The sequence below is a fragment of the Clarias gariepinus genome, chromosome 11, assembly GCF_024256425.1.
Source record: "Clarias gariepinus isolate MV-2021 ecotype Netherlands chromosome 11, CGAR_prim_01v2, whole genome shotgun sequence".
NCBI lineage: Eukaryota > Metazoa > Chordata > Actinopteri > Siluriformes > Clariidae > Clarias > Clarias gariepinus.
In genome coordinates, this window is record NC_071110.1 from 29,799,234 (window position 1) to 29,815,107 (window position 15,874).

At 39.2% G+C, this 15,874-nt stretch overlaps 1 protein-coding gene and 5 non-coding genes across 10 annotated transcripts; 5 read left to right on the top strand and 1 right to left on the bottom strand.

Moving 5' to 3' along the window:
- ilkap (integrin-linked kinase-associated serine/threonine phosphatase) lies at window positions 1-7,079 on the bottom strand. 5 transcript variants are annotated; one of them, XM_053507163.1, is made up of 11 exons: window positions 7,007-7,079; window positions 6,831-6,906; window positions 6,157-6,258; window positions 5,941-6,058; window positions 5,689-5,795; window positions 5,333-5,426; window positions 4,084-4,171; window positions 3,580-3,710; window positions 3,370-3,489; window positions 3,198-3,279; window positions 1-285 (listed from the first exon to the last, which is right to left on the bottom strand). In XM_053507163.1, exons 2-11 carry the CDS (start codon window positions 6,883-6,885, stop codon window positions 145-147), a joined length of 1,038 nt encoding a protein of 345 aa, XP_053363138.1. In that variant the 5' UTR covers window positions 6,886-6,906; window positions 7,007-7,079; the 3' UTR covers window positions 1-144. The 5 variants fall into 5 exon arrangements, with proteins under 5 accessions (XP_053363138.1, XP_053363140.1, XP_053363137.1 ...); XM_053507165.1 differs by lacking the exon at window positions 7,007-7,079 and having other exon boundaries at window positions 5,689-5,789; window positions 6,831-6,995; XM_053507162.1 differs by lacking the exon at window positions 7,007-7,079 and having other exon boundaries at window positions 6,831-6,994.
- A 325-nt stretch (window positions 7,080-7,404) lies between these two features.
- On the top strand, window positions 7,405-7,476 carry trnag-ucc (transfer RNA glycine (anticodon UCC)). The gene has a single exon. It is a non-coding gene; the product is annotated as a tRNA-Gly (tRNA).
- Window positions 7,477-7,741: 265 nt separating this feature from the next.
- On the top strand, window positions 7,742-7,813 carry trnag-ucc (transfer RNA glycine (anticodon UCC)). Its single transcript has one exon. It is a non-coding gene; the product is annotated as a tRNA-Gly (tRNA).
- Window positions 7,814-7,968: 155 nt separating this feature from the next.
- trnag-ucc (transfer RNA glycine (anticodon UCC)) lies at window positions 7,969-8,040 on the top strand. Its single transcript has one exon. It is a non-coding gene; the product is annotated as a tRNA-Gly (tRNA).
- A 1,816-nt stretch (window positions 8,041-9,856) lies between these two features.
- trnag-ucc (transfer RNA glycine (anticodon UCC)) lies at window positions 9,857-9,928 on the top strand. Its single transcript has one exon. It is a non-coding gene; the product is annotated as a tRNA-Gly (tRNA).
- Window positions 9,929-14,485: 4,557 nt separating this feature from the next.
- On the top strand, window positions 14,486-14,557 carry trnag-ucc (transfer RNA glycine (anticodon UCC)). The gene has a single exon. It is a non-coding gene; the product is annotated as a tRNA-Gly (tRNA).
- Window positions 14,558-15,874: the final 1,317 nt, after the last annotated feature.

Genomic DNA, 15,874 nt, shown 5'->3' on the forward strand with positions numbered 1-15,874 from the left:
TCTGATGATAAGATTTTTATTTGCCTCAAAACCCCCACACTCTTTGTTAGAAGGTCTTTTAGAAATGTCCACTTGAGAATGATGAAAATGCCAAAGGAAGCCTACACACTCATCTGGTGTGTGCGAGTGTGAGAGAGAAATGTGTCAGAAGTCGATGGAGATCAGGATGACCGTGACATTGTCCGCACAGCCTCGCCTCACAGCCTCGCTAGCTAGTTTCTGACACGCAGCTTCGAATCGGCCCTCCTCCATCGTCTGTCCCTCCTTAGTCTCCACCACCTCATCCTGTAAGGCAGAGACAGAGCTCAGATGAGCGAAGGGGGAAGAAATGGTGGACAGAAAGACGGCTACAACTTCAAACAGTAGCAGTATCCCAGACCTTTAATCATCATCGTCCTTAATGAACAGTATGACACTTCTATGTACCGCAAATCAACCCAAAACCTCATCGCCATTTAACATCCACCACCACCACTCAGCCCCTAACATTTACCAACACCACTCAGCCCCTAACCTCCTCCACCACCAATCAGCCCCTAACCTCCACCACCACCAATCAGCCCCTAACCTCCACCACCACACATCAGCCCCTAACCTCCACCACCACACATCAGCCCCTAACCTCCACCACCACACATCAGCCCCTAACCTCCACCACCACACATCAGCCCCTAACCTCCACCACCACACATCAGCCCCTAACCTCCACCACCACACATCAGCCCCTAACCTCCACCACCACACATCAGCCCCTAACCTCCACCACCACACATCAGCCCCTAACCTCCACCACCACACATCAGCCCCTAACCTCCACCACCACACATCAGCCCCTAACCTCCACCACCACACATCAGCCCCTAACCTCCACCACCACACATCAGCCCCTAACCTCCACCACCACACATCAGCCCCTTACCTCCACCACCACACATCAGCCCCTAACATTTACCACCACACATCAGCCCCTAACATTTACCACCACACATCAGCCCCTAACATTTACCACCACCCATCAGCCCCTAACATTTACCACCACCCATCAGCCCCTAACCTCCACCGCCAATCAGCCCCTAACCTCCACCGCCCAGCCCCTAACCTTCACCGCCAATCAGCCCCTAACCTCCACCGCCCAGCCCCTAACCTTCACCGCCCAGCCCCTAACCTCCACCACTACCAATCAACCCCTAACCTCCACCACCACCAATCAACCCCTAACCTCCACCACCACCAATCAGCTCCTAACCTCCACCACCAACAATCTTTCTCAAACCCCAACCTTATCACAGTCTCAAACCTCCATCACCATCAAATCTCCAGCACCACCACCACCATCGAATCATCTACTATTAATTAGCACCAAACCTTAAAGGGGCCTACATGCACTTTTTTAAGCTGTTTGGACTGAACTGTGTGTTAGAAGAGTGCGTACACAACCACTCTACGATGATGAAGAGCCGCCCAGTGATTTTTTCATTTATTACAATAACGCCCCTTCTGAAATCAGGCCAACCTCAAATGCCTGGCAATGTGACGCCACACCAAAAGAGGCCGCTCCTACTATAGTTGATTGACACTGGTGTTTTAGCAAAGACCCGCCCAGAGTAAGAAAAAGCTGTCGGCCATTGTTTTTTAACACTGGAGCAAAATGTCGCCTAAGCGAGTGTGGTGTACAGTTGTTGGGTGTAATGGCGAACACAGCAGTCGTCATTCACTACCTAGGGTTAGTGACCTAGGGTACCTACCTAGTGTTAGGTATCTGAGCCACTGATGACGGAGTGGCTGAATTTAGTTTTGAAGCTAACGTCCCTGCTGATTTACCTAAATGCGTTCATGTTTGCGCTAATCATTTTTCACTAGACTGCTTTATAAACGAGGGTCAATATAAAGCAGGTTTCGCTAGGAAGTAGCTCCTAAAAAATGGATCTGTACTAACGCTTCGTGTTCCTGCTTCATCTTCACCAGGCTCGTGAGTGTAATTTCTTTTTCTATGAATCTTTGCAGATCGCTTTTTCTAATAATCACGATGAATGCGGAGTGTAAGTTAACTTTCACTCTCATAGAACATGGTTATGGCTTCTTCTCTGTGTACATCCGTCTCTATATAATTCCTAATTGCCCGTTTATAATAAACAATGCATTAAGGTGATTGTTTAGTTGCAAACTGTGTGGGTAGTCGGAAAACTATATTATGCTTACCTTTGTAACTTTAGATGGTTTATAACAATGTCTGTCGAAGATTAGGAAGTCATGTAAACACATCAGTAAACACATCGCGTCCGTATCTCTCTCAGTAAGTTTCTCCGCTTTTGTTGTTGTTGCTCGCGGCAGCGTAACAACCCGTTAATTCATGCCCATGCAGTGATGAGGAAGACAAATCAAGTCGATGCATGTCTATTCTTTTAATTTCTGCGGTGTCAGGCGATATTACAAACTTCCGGGTGGGGTTCGTACTTAAATCACACCAAAAACTACTTAAGAAAACAGGCTCAGGCTCTATATTCCAACGTTTTTCAGTTTGGACTGCATTACCCACAAAGCATTGCCCGCACTGGACTACACTCCCGTGGCTATACCCCACGTGTTTTGTAAAGACCCGCCCCACAGAACTGGGGGACGGGTTCAGCAGAGATCATAAGCACTTAAAGGAGCATGTACTGAAACAGGTTGCTGAGAACAGAGCTAGTTTTTACCAGGTAAAATAGTGTTTTTTTTACACAACCATTGGGAATTTTTAATTAAAGTATATTACAAACTTTTCATTATGACCCTAAAGAATCATATTAACATTTAATGAAAAATGGGATGTGTGGGACCTTTAACTACCATCAGCAAGTCACCACTATCCTACACTACCAACATCAATCAGCCCCAAACCTCCAATGCGATTAGTGAACATTCCCAAACCTTCACCAACATCAAGAATAAGCCCTGAATGCCTACTGTGTTCGTAGCCATATTTACCTTTTGTCATTAAACCATAATCATACATCAAACTTGATTGATCCAAAACCTCAGCTGTTTAAGACAGATCACCTCTGACATATTGGAAGATCTATCCAACCCCTTTATGATCTAGAATCTTTATTATCATCATCATCATCATCACATCAGTCTAATCACAACCTCATCATTAATTTAAATAGTTATTTCATGTAGCAGAGTTGTTATGCTGTTCCTTTCGTGCACACACACACCTTTAGAAATTTGTTGACGAACCGAACAGCCTCGTCTGCTGAGAAGACTTTGAAAAGTCCATCACATGCCAGAATCACAAATCTAAACATAAAGGACAAAAAACACTGATATTAACACAACATACAACATACATAAACTGAGTTAATAAGTGTGCGTGTGTGCGAGTCTCACTTGTCTTTAGGGCTGAGAGTGCAGCGTCTCAGGTCAGGTGTTGAGATCACACCACAGCGTTTATACTGACCATCTCCGATGGAGCGGGAAACTTCTAACACACCTAACACACGCCCATCTCTGCACACACACACTTTCATTTTCAGTATGTCGTCCGGTTTAACCTAGATCCATACCCCATATTCATAGTCACACAAGCAATAAGTCAACCTGACAGTTCCTCCTGCTCTCTGTATCCTCATGCGTTCTTCATAGATGGTAGGGTTGTGTTCTTTACTGAGAGGCACACACACACACTTCTCTTCTCCATCCTCAGTGTGCTCCACGCGACACAGCACTGCCTGGACAACACAAACACACAGTTTACTAACTGATAGTTTCACATGGTACCAAATATTAATCGATTATTAATGAAGAAAAAGATGCACGTTTCTTTTTAAACAGAATAAACACGCCTATAAAAATGCACAGTCTGATATCACACGCCGACAGAAATAATACTGAGAAATAATAGGCAAAACAAACATTATCAGTTAATACATTTTTAAATACTTAAATTACTAATGAAAAGTTATCAATAAATGATTTGTGGGATTTTAATCTTTCACATTCCTAGTCCTCAGACAGGGCTGAAAACCTGAACATGTACTGAACACTGGATGAGAAGTTACGTTTTATGTACTTGGAACAATCTACAGTTCAACAAGTACTCACTCTGCTGTCTCCAAGATTGGCCACGTACAGATCATCATCCACAACTAACATGCACGTAGCCGTGGAGCCGTCCTTCCATACTGGCTTCCTGAAACACACAGACACACAGTTTTGTAAATTAACTATTGCAGTCCTGCTGTGACATTAAATTTGTGTCAAAATGAATGAAAAAATCAATTGAGATTAAAACAAAAATAAATAAACAAGCTGTGTTTTTTTTCCCCGGATAAAAACATTATGCTTAGGCTTCTGAGCTGATTTTATATTTAGGGGTTTATGGCTACGTACACATCACTGGTCAATTCAGATTTTTTTCGGTCGTATCAGAATTGCGTGTCATGGCGGTTTACATTCATAATGGCACACAAGTGACTTTTTTCTGACTCTAACGTGGACATTTCTTTCCTCTCATGGAAAAAAAAAGTAAAAAAGCCAGACGCCTTGCTTTTAAAATTCCAGTCGGCCGTTCTCATTCAAGTCACATGATCGCGTATTGTATATACACATGCATGCATACATAAATATTACCAATCCCACGACCAAGACCACATACAAACATTGAATCAGATTCAATCTGACAAACGTCTGATTTATTAGATCTGTCACATTAGGGTAAAGAAATCGTAATTGTGTCACTTCAGGCTGGTAATGTGAACACAGCATATGATCTACATGTAGAACAAAAAAGTATTACGTAGTTACTATGCATCTAGACAGTTCTGGTAAAATTGCTGTGTATATATTTATTTAGTTAGGTAGTTACATAGTTTTTTGCTTTTAATGTTAGTTTTTCTGTTTACATTTTAAGAGAGATTAAAATGTAATTACTTGTCATATGTCCTTTACAGCAAAGTGAAATGAATTTTTTTTTCACATATTCCAGTTAGGAAGCTGGGGAAGCTTCAGAGTGTAGGGTCAGCGCCCCTGGAGCAGACAGGGTTAAAAGCCTTACTTACTATAAGACCTCAAAAGTGGCAACTTGATGCCCCAACCTTCCGATCAGTAGAGCCTTAACCGTTTGATTCACAACTGCCCCTGGATAAATTCACTTTTAAATAAAAGTTTTTTTTAATTCGTTTATTTTCATTAAATTACTTTGGAAACAAATTTAATTCCATAACCTGTAACCTGAACCATCATAATAAACCTTTAACATAGAGAACTATAATAAATAGAAGTATTTGGATGAAGTTGATATTGTAGGTGTTTAAGTAAAGCTTAAATAAATATCAAATCACGCAAGACTTACTGGCTAGAGGCTTTCTTCAGGAATTCCTCATCTGTGTGGCGAAACGTGTCGAGAAGACATTTCCTCACCAGTTTATCCAGATTATCAATCTCTCCTGAAAGAGAACACAGTATGAAACAGAATTTCAGCACAAATTATCTATTCTCAAACACACATCCCATCATGGTGATGGTTGTCTGGGTGAGGGGTGAAGGGGAGGCGATGATGATGCGACAGTCTTACGATGGTGACAAAGTAAGTAGACTTACAGTAGACGTCCAGCTGAAAGTTAACCCCAATAAATACTTCCTTTTTGAACCCTAGGCTGGGACTAAGTAAGTGAGTATGTGAGTGTGTGTGTGCGCGTGTGTGTGTACCTTTAGGGAATTTGCTAAGAAGTGTGTGATGGAGATGTTCAGCAGCAAACTGAGACGCTCGAGCACCACCATGACCATCAAACACAGCGAAAAATCCCAACCTGGACCTGCACAGAGATAGACACATACACAGAGACAGAGAGCTCAGTTAGAGCAGTAGAGCCTTTTTCATGTTCCTTACCGGATAAGTCATTAGTAAGAGATTTGGGATTCATCCAGAGTAAATAGGAGAATATGTGTGTGTGTACTTACACATGTGTAGGCAGTGTATTTGTATATGTATGGAGGTTGGGTAAGATGACATGAGCGTCCTGCATGTCCTCTCGTTCGCCTCGCCGTGCCGCAACGAAGCCCTTCAGCTTAGCCAATCCTACAAAACGCATACACACACGTACCCACAATAAACACGGCAACACACACCCAGACACACCCTGCCTAACGGTGTGCGTGTGTGTAAATGCTGAAAACCTTTACAAACTTTCTTTTCCATCTCATTCCGCTCGTCATCTGAGTGCGTCTCCCTGTGTCTCTTCTCTCCCCGGTCCTGGACGCCGTCTTCATCTTTACTGCCTAAACACACACAGAGTAATGATAAGTCCTGGGATGAGCAGAAGACAGTCTTCATGAATTCAGCAGCTCGTCTTGGGTACAAAATTCACACTATCAAGGGGAGATTAGCCATTAAAGCAAGATTAAGTTTTAATTTCCCTCCCCAAAAAGTTTCATGAAGATTAAACATGTTAAACCATACACAGCAAAGCAAAAAATAAATAAAATAAATAAGCAGAGTGAAAAAAGCCACAACTCCTCTATTAGCTAAGCTAATCCATGCTAGCTCTTGTTCCTGCATGTGTTTGTGTTAGCTTCTGCTCAAACACTGATACAACCACAACAAAAATTTCACTTACACAATATTTATCACATAATATTCTTAAAATAAATATAAACCATTTATATTCTTCACCCAAGAGCTTCACGAAACAAACACAGACGTTTAGCTAGTTTAGTTAACTTGCTAGGTGTGACTAGCTAGTTCGAGCTAGCTAATCCGAGGGTTCATTGGGCATCTTAGCTAGTAACTATAAAATAGATCTCTAAATAAAATATAACAAATTAATTGTTTTTAAAAGAAAAATACTCACATTTACCCGAGTTTGTATTATTCGTGGGAGCAGGAAGATCTGCAAACAAATCCATCTTGATATTTATCACAGCAACCTGAGCAAAAACTTCTTTGTTAGTTTTTTTCTGATCTCCTTCTTATAAGAATTCTTACTTTTTTAATTTATTTTTTATTTTTTTGCATAAAAAAAAACACAACAATACAGTACAATATCCGTTCACAAGCACATGACTCCGTTTTTCACACCTAACATTGGTTAGGATTCAATCCAAAATCCATGCTAATATGATATAATCACCACTACTAAGGTAATAGAGGAGTTCTTACTAGTACAGTGAAAGTAGTGTGCCTATGTAGGCAGGACAACTAGGTTATGATTCAGCCACATGGCTGAGCACTGTCATGGCTGCATGCTATCTTTGTAGTAGTGGTATCTTCATTGCCTTCCAGGCTTCAGACCAAGGTTCGGTTCCTGGCCATCGTAAAGCACTTCTTCCCCTCCTTAGTGATGCTTGATATTATATAAATAATACATTTCTGATATACATGACTGTGCGGTTGAGTTTCGGCATGTCTCAGAAAGTGTTCGTGTTGCGTTGGTGGTATAGTGGTGAGCATAGCTGCCTTCCAAGCAGTTGACCCGGGTTCAATTCCCGGCCAACGCAGACATTGAGTATTTTAAGACCTTTTGTCAGGTTTTGTTATCATTGAGAAACTTTAGTAATATATTGTATGGTATTTAGTAATATAGTATATATTAAGAACGAAAATCAATGATTGAACAAACAATCCCCTTTCCAGCATGTTGAAGCACCTTGTCGTAAGAATCATCAGCTCAGTCCTCAGGAGGCCAAACTTTGCTATGGCAAGAATCTGACTGCAGTCAAACACTGGCATTAAAGGTGAATGTACACCGGCTGTGTTGCGCGTGCGTTGGTGGTATAGTGGTGAGCATAGCTGCCTTCCAAGCAGTTGACCCGGGTTCGATTCCCGGCCAACGCAGCTTCCCCCTTTTTTTTTTTTTTTTTTTTTGCTAATCTGAAGATTATAATCGAGGAACTTGAAAAATGTAATTATATCTATAAAAAATGTATATGCAATATTATTTGCATAACACGACGGTTGAGTTTCAGCATGACGCAGATGTTCATCCCGTTGCGTTGGTGGTATAGTGGTGAGCATAGCTGCCTTCCAAGCAGTTGACCCGGGTTCGATTCCCGGCCAACGCAAAAGTGTAGCTTTTAAAAAATAAATTATCTGGGTGTGTTGATGTTCAGATATCATTGAGAAACTTTAGAAATACAACATTGTCTACAGTCGTGGTCAAAAGTTTTGAGAATTACACAAATGTGAAATTTTTAAAGTCTGCCGCTTCAGTGTCTTTGGATCTTTTGTGTCAGATGTTACAATGGTATACTGAAGTATAATAAAAAAATAAATGTTAAAATCCTTTATTGACAATTACATTAAGTTTATGTAATTTTTTATGTAAATTTTTTATGAGTCAGTATTTGCAGTGTTGTCCTGTCTTCTTTAAGACCCCTGCAATTCGTCCTGGCCTGCTGTCAATCAACTTTTGGGCCACATCCTGACTGATAGTTTATATACACCTACCTAAAGGATTATTAGGAACACCATACTAATACGGTGTTTGACCCCCTTTCAAGCTGATAGAAGAGCAACTTTGACTGAAATAATCACTCGTTACAACCGAGGTATGCAGCAAAGCATTTGTAAAGTCACAATACGCACAACCTTGAGGCGGATGGGCTACAACAGCAGAAGACCCCACCGGGTACCACTCATCTCCACTACAAATAGGAAAAAGAGGCTACAATTTGCACGAGCTTACCAAAATTGGACAGTTGAAGACTGGATGTGCATCCCACAAATCTCCATCAACTGCAAGATGCTAGCCTATCAATATGGGCCAACATTTCTAAAGAATGCTTTCAGCACATTGTTGAATCAATGCCACGTAGAATTAAGGCAGTTCTGAAGGCGAAAGGGGGTCAAACAACATATAAGTATGGTGTTCCTAATAATCCTTCAGGTGAGTGTATATAAACAGTATTTCCCATCCACATACCAGCAAATTTCGGATGATAAAGATACGTTATATAGACGTCGTATAGATGTAAAGATGATGTGTCATTAAACGGCTCAAACAGGCGATCTACAGATGATCAAAATACGACTGTAAAAAACGAACGAGATGTTTACCAGATGAAACGCTCTTTAGCAGAAGTACCTGTGCTATCTGGGATTATTACATTTTCTATCACTAATGAGAACACCTTCAATGATTGGTTCATCGTACGTAGTTGCTATTTCACACAAACTAAGATGAGATTTATAAAGTTGTAATAAGCCACTTGAAATAGCATTAATAACTGGTTTATATTCTCTAAATGGAATAGGAAAATCGAATTTGTTCATAAATTGTTCATATTCAAGTACAGAACCTGAATCGTCTAGAATTAAAGATACGTGATCAAAACCTGTTTGATGCCATTTGGTAAGAAGAAGTGACTTAATTTTGACTGTAATATTAGCATTGAGAAAAATTGTGGACATGGAAAATTGTCCAGGCTAACAGTGGTTGCTGGTGGAATTAAGACAGTTTAATAGGTTTTCTGCATGGCGAAAAATCACAAGACAGCAAAGATTTAACCCGCCAATTTTACAAAAAATGTGAAATGGTATTTAAAAAAAAAACATAAAGGCGTAGGATTGTTAGACATTTTTTTAACCAACTTATCTTAAACACATGGTTGACATCATGAAAGTCTAATACTCAATGTCCCTTCCTCTGTTTTCTTATTTGCAAGATTTGACTGTTTTATTTTTTGTGATCTATGAAATGAGATGAAATTGAAGATGATTTTATTTATCTCCTTGCAGTTATTAATGTTATCATATAATAGGTATATTTACAATTGTGGTGTTATTGCAAAAGTGAAGGGGCATAATATCACATTTTAGCAGTTGCACTTTAAAAGTTTCTGCATGTCTCTATTTTCTCTGTCTCTCCAAAAAAGTTGTGCGTTGGTGGTATAGTGGTGAGCATAGCTGCCTTCCAAGCAGTTGACCCGGGTTCGATTCCCGGCTAACGCAAACAAGTAGATTTTATAATAATAATAAAGCGTTTCATAAGTAATCGTGCATTTTTTTTTTCTAGAGAGACGGGGCTTCATTGCTGACCTTCTTAAAATGTATGAAGGTTATAGTGCTTACCATCAGTCCTGTGTCTGGCCAACAGTAAAGACCATTCATGTGTTGGGTCGCCTCTCAGCCATGAATAAAACACTGGTACAAAAACATCCTCCGAGAGCAACTTCTCCCAAAAACAGTTTGGTGAAGCATGAAGAACCTTGCTATAAGGCAAAAGTGATAACCAAGTTGCTTAAACTGCATATATATATATATATATATATCAGGCCCGTAGCCAGGGGGGGTTCGGGTGGTTCGAACGACCCACCCCCCACTGCCAAAGGTCCAGAATTTTTTGTTATTATTATTATTATTATTATTATTTTTTTTTTTTTGAGACAGATTAAAATTGTTGGGCAATATTTAAAATAACACTTTATTACAAAACAATTTACAAAAAAAAAAAAAAAAAAAACGCGACGTGACAAACCTGCGCAGCAACTGACGTTTTTTAAATCTGTGAGGCGGCATCCAGCGGTGTTTAATTTGGGTCAGAAAGAGCAGGAGAGACGAAAGAGAAAGCAGGGAGCAGCAGCGTCATTATCGCAGAATATTGAACATATGTTCAAAAAGACTGCCAAACAGAGTAAGTCTGTTACTGCCTCAAGATCAAATCGCTAACGCTAGTTAAGTGGTAGCTAATCGTCAACCCCACATCACACACAGAATAGTTCTCTTGTGCCTTTTCTTGAGCAGTCTGAATGGCTATGACAAGTCTGTAACATCTAAAATAAACATTAACAGGCAGTAGCCTATCTGATGGATCTGTGAATTTATTATGTTAAATAATGTTATTCCATCAAAAAAGGAAAGAAAGAATGACGAGTTCAATGCGTAAACAAACCTGCTTGACCATGCATAGTATTAGGATTTATTAACATTTTATTTTGAATTAATAAATTATTCTATTAAATTAGTAAATTTATTAAATTATTCTATTAACCATAGGCAAGGCTCTCTAGTGTCTATACGCGGTGTAGACAGCATTCGAATGAAGTTTATCATGAATAATTGTTACATAAGACATAAAATAAAATAAGCCCACAAAAAAGTAGTTTTTATCCATCCCACAGTCTTGTAAGTACATTAACTGATCGTCTTTTCCATGTAATATTTGTATATTATTATTATTAGATAATTATTGGTAATATTTTTATATTTGTTTATATTCCTCATTTCGATCTCTTTACTTTACGTTCTGAATGTAAATGATAGCCTACTGTAAATGCTTGACATGCCAATAAAGATTGAATTATGCTATATGACTGGAATTTTAAGGTTGAATTTAACATATTTTATTATATTTCGCCTAATTAATAGACTATATAAATAACAATTAGTTGAATATTAAATATATTTTATATAAGTTCAATAAAGTGAAGAGGCAAAGACAAAGTAATGAGAGAGCGTGTTGATGAGATAAGTTAAATTTGTAGTTTAATAATATTCCAGTAAAAATTCCTTAAATGTATTCTGTTGTTAGTGTGGTTTTTAAACTTTTGAACTCTGTAGGTGTGGGTGTGGGTGTGTTTTTGAAGTGAAAAAAGTTGCACGCGATCTTGATAAGCAATTTGACAACACTGTAGTAAATATTTTTGGTGCATCAAAAGCATGCACATTATGATACCAGCAGACAAGCTAATCCAGCACAAAATGCAGTATTTCATCCTCAAAATGAAATACAAAATGAGTAAATACTCAAATACAAAGTACTGAGAAAAAAGGTCCACTTTAAAAAAAAAAAAAAAAAGAACCCCCCCTTGCACTAGGCTGGCTACGGGCCTGTATATATATATATATATATATATATATATATATATATATATATATATACAGTGGTGTGAAAAACTATTTGCCCCCTTCCTGATTTCTTATTCTTTTGCATGTTTGTCACACTTAAATGTTTCTGCTCATCAAAAACCGTTAACTATTAGTCAAAGATAACATAATTGAACACAAAATGCAGTTTTTAAATGAAGATTATGTTATTAAGGGAGAAAAAAAACTCCAAATCTACATGGCCCTGTGTGAAAAAGTAATTGCCCCCCCCCCTTGTTAAAAAATAACTTAACTGTGGTTTATCACAGTTAAAAGTTCAATTTCTGTAGTCACCCCCAGGCCTGATTACTGCCACACCTGTTTCAATCAAAAAATCACTTAAATAGGAGCTACCTGACACAAAGAAGTAGACCAAAAGCACCTCAAAAGCTAGACATTATGCCAAGATCCAAAGAAATTCAGAAAAAAATTAGAACAAAAGTAATTGAGATCTATCAGTCTGGTAAAGGTTATAAAGCCATTTCCAAAGCTTTGGGACTCCAGCGAACCACAGTGAGAGCCATCATCCACAAATGGCAAAAACATGGAACAGTGGTGAACCTTCCCAGGAGTGGCCGGCCGACCAAAATTACCCCAAGAGCGCAGAGACAACTCATCCGAGAGGCCACAAAAGACCCCAGGACAACAACTAAAGAACTGCAGGCCTCACTTGCCTCAATTAAGGTCAGTGTTCACGACTCCACCAAAAGAAAGAGACTGGGCAAAAACGGCCTGCATGGCAGATTTCCAAGGCGCAAACCACTTAAGCAAAAAGAACATCAAGGCTCGTCTCAATTTTGCTAAAAAGCATCTCAATGATTGCCAAGACTTTGGGGAAAATACCTTGTGGACCGACGAGACAAAAGTTGAACTTTTTGGAAGGTGCGTGTCCCGTTACATCTGGCATAAAAGTAACACAGCATTTCAGAAAAAGAACACCATACCAACAGTAAAATATGGGGGTGGTAGTGTGATGGTCTGGGGTTGTTTTGCTGCTTCAGGACCTGGAAGGCTTGCTGTGATAGATGGAACCATGAATTCTACTGTCTACCAAAAAATCCTGAAGGAGAATGTCCGGCCATCTGTTTGTCAACTCAATCTGAAGCGATCTTGGGTGCTGCAGCAGGACAATGACCCAAAACACACCAGCAAATCCACCTCTGAATGGCTGAAGAAAAACAAAATGAAGACTTTGGAGTGGCCCAGTCAAAGTCCTGACCTGAATCCTATTGAGATGTTGTGGCATGACCTTAAAAAGGCGGTTCATGCTAGAAAACTCTCAAATAAAGCTGAATTACAACAATTCTGCAAAGATAAGTGGGCCAAAATTCCTCCAGAGCGCTGTAAAAGACTCGTTGCAAGTTATCGCAAACACTTGATTGAAGTTATTGCTGCTAAGGGTGGCCCAATCAGTTATTAGGTTCAGGGGGCAATTACTTTTTCACACAGGGTCATGTAAGTTTGGATTTTTTTTCTCCCTAAATAATAAAAACCATCATTTAAAAACTGCATTTTGTGTTTACTTGTGTTATCTTTGACTAATAGTTAAATGTGTTTGATGATCAGAAACATTTAAGTGTGACAAACATGCAAAAGAATAAAAAATCAGGAAGGGGGCAAATAGTTTTTCACACCACTGTATAAAATTGTGTCCATGTCCAGGAAAATCCTCAGACTTTAATCCCACTGAGAACTTGTGCTCAATTGTCAAGAGGTGGATGGACAAACAAAACCCCACCAACTGCATGGGCTGCTATCAGTCAGGATGTGGCCCAAAAGCTGATTAACAGCAGGACGAGTTGCAGGGGTCTTTCGGGAGACAGGACAACACTGCAAATACTGACTCATTGCATTAACTTAATGTAATTGTCAATAAAGGCTTTTGACAGTTATTAAATTCCTGTACTTATGCTTCAGTATACCATAGTAACATCTAAAAGAAAAAGATCTAAAAACACTGTGCTACAGTGTTACACGTGACAAGCGCGCTCACAATACGGAGCGACACTCGTGCTTGTCGATGCGCGTCCACGCCGCAGCGCGCGGCTCATGGTTACGTGGCAACGGCAGACGCCGCAGGAGCTTCAAAGCGCTTTGGAAAAAGAAAAAAGAAAAAGATGGAGTTGTATAAAAAAAAATAATAATAAAATTACACGAGACATGTGAACAAACCCTCAGGGTATCATGTAACTTTTACTTCGAAGTTATTTTGATATCACAGTGTCTTTTTATATTGTCCTTTAAGGTCAGTTTAATGTTTAATCGGTTTGTTCAAGCATCAAAGCAAAATCCACTTTTCTTATTTAGTTTGTTTCGGCTAAAGATCAGTAAAATAATATTTTCTCTTGTAGTTATTTTTAAACACATATAAACTTTGTAATGTTAAAAGTTGGAGCTGTTTAGGTTCCACTGTGCCATTACTTTTTCACTAACTTGGAATTGCGTGTTTTGAATCCTTTTGACACTTGAATATAAGTTGCTTGTGTTTAAGCATCTGATCGCAGCCAAACACTGGCATTGTTTCCACTCGGTTTAAGTGTATTTCTGCCTTAAAGCTGTTGCTTCCAAAGTTCAATGAAAAGCAGTCGCACTCTAAAAAGTTTTTGCATGTCTCTATTTTCTCTGTCTTCCCAAAAAATTCATGCGTTGGTGGTATAGTGGTGAGCATAGCTGCCTTCCAAGCAGTTGACCCGGGTTCGATTCCCGGCCAACGCAGCTTCCTTTCTTTTCCCCATTTTTTTTGTTCTTTGATTATTGCTTCTTTACTTTAACTTTTCCAGTTTCCAGCATGATGGAACAATGGTGATCAGTGATTGCTCTTTACACACAATGGTGAGCAGTCATTGATCTTTAGGCACAATGCTGAGCACTGATTGATCTGTAGATACAAGGAAAAGCAGTGATTGATCTGTAGATACAAGTCAAGTCAAGTCAAGTCGCTTTTATTGTCACATCACGTTACTGGTACACTGGTACCGTACACGTGAGTGAAATTCTTATGTGCAAGCTACACAAGCAATAGTGGTGTACAATTATAAGAATAAATATACATATGGATAGTACAGAAGTAAAATATTGTGCAAGTGTTATTAAAAAAAAAAAAAAAAAATATATATATATATATATATATATATATATATATATATATATAATTTATAAAATAAAAAAAAAGTGAGCATAAGTATACACATCTACACATACAGAATATACACACATATACACGTCTATGTATATATATACACATACATATATATACATATATCTACATATGCACATACACACATATGCATACATGTATATACCCATACACACACGATTGTGGGGGTGTTTACTTGTGTATAATGTATAAGGAATGACCGCAATGATTGTGTACAAGGGAAAGCATTGATTGATCTGTAGACACAATGGTGACTAGTGATTGGTCTTTGAGAACAACAGTGATAAGTGATTAGTAGCAATGTTTTGCAGAGTAACTCAAAACAACTAAATGTGACAAAGGACCTGAGAAGGAGAAAAGCACCTGTGACTTGTTTCTCCATCCATTGCGTTGATGAAAATTACAAATACCTGGTAGGGAACGTAGACAATTAACTGGGCTGGAGTAAGAAAACTGAAGTACTTTACAGGAGGGGCCAGAGACACCTCTTGTTTTGAGGAGGCTGAAGTCTTTCAACATTTGCCAAAAAATGTTGAGAATATTTTGAGAGCTTGCGGTGGCCGGTGCTCTACCGTATGCTGGCAGACACCAGCCTACCCAACAAACTGATTCCCAAGGCCAGTAATGTTGTCTGGGATGAGCTGGACTTTTCGCGACGGTGTCTGAAAGAATGATGCCCTCCAAAGTACATTCCATTCTAAAAAACTGCTCCCACCCACTTCATAACATGCTGGTCAGTATAAGGGGTACCTGCAGTGTAAAACCACAATGCACCTCAAAGTGCCAGATGTTATTTTTTGCCTGTTGCCATCAAAGTATGTAACTTCTCCATCTGTTAGACACATGGAGTATCAAACAGGATTCAGTATAAAGAT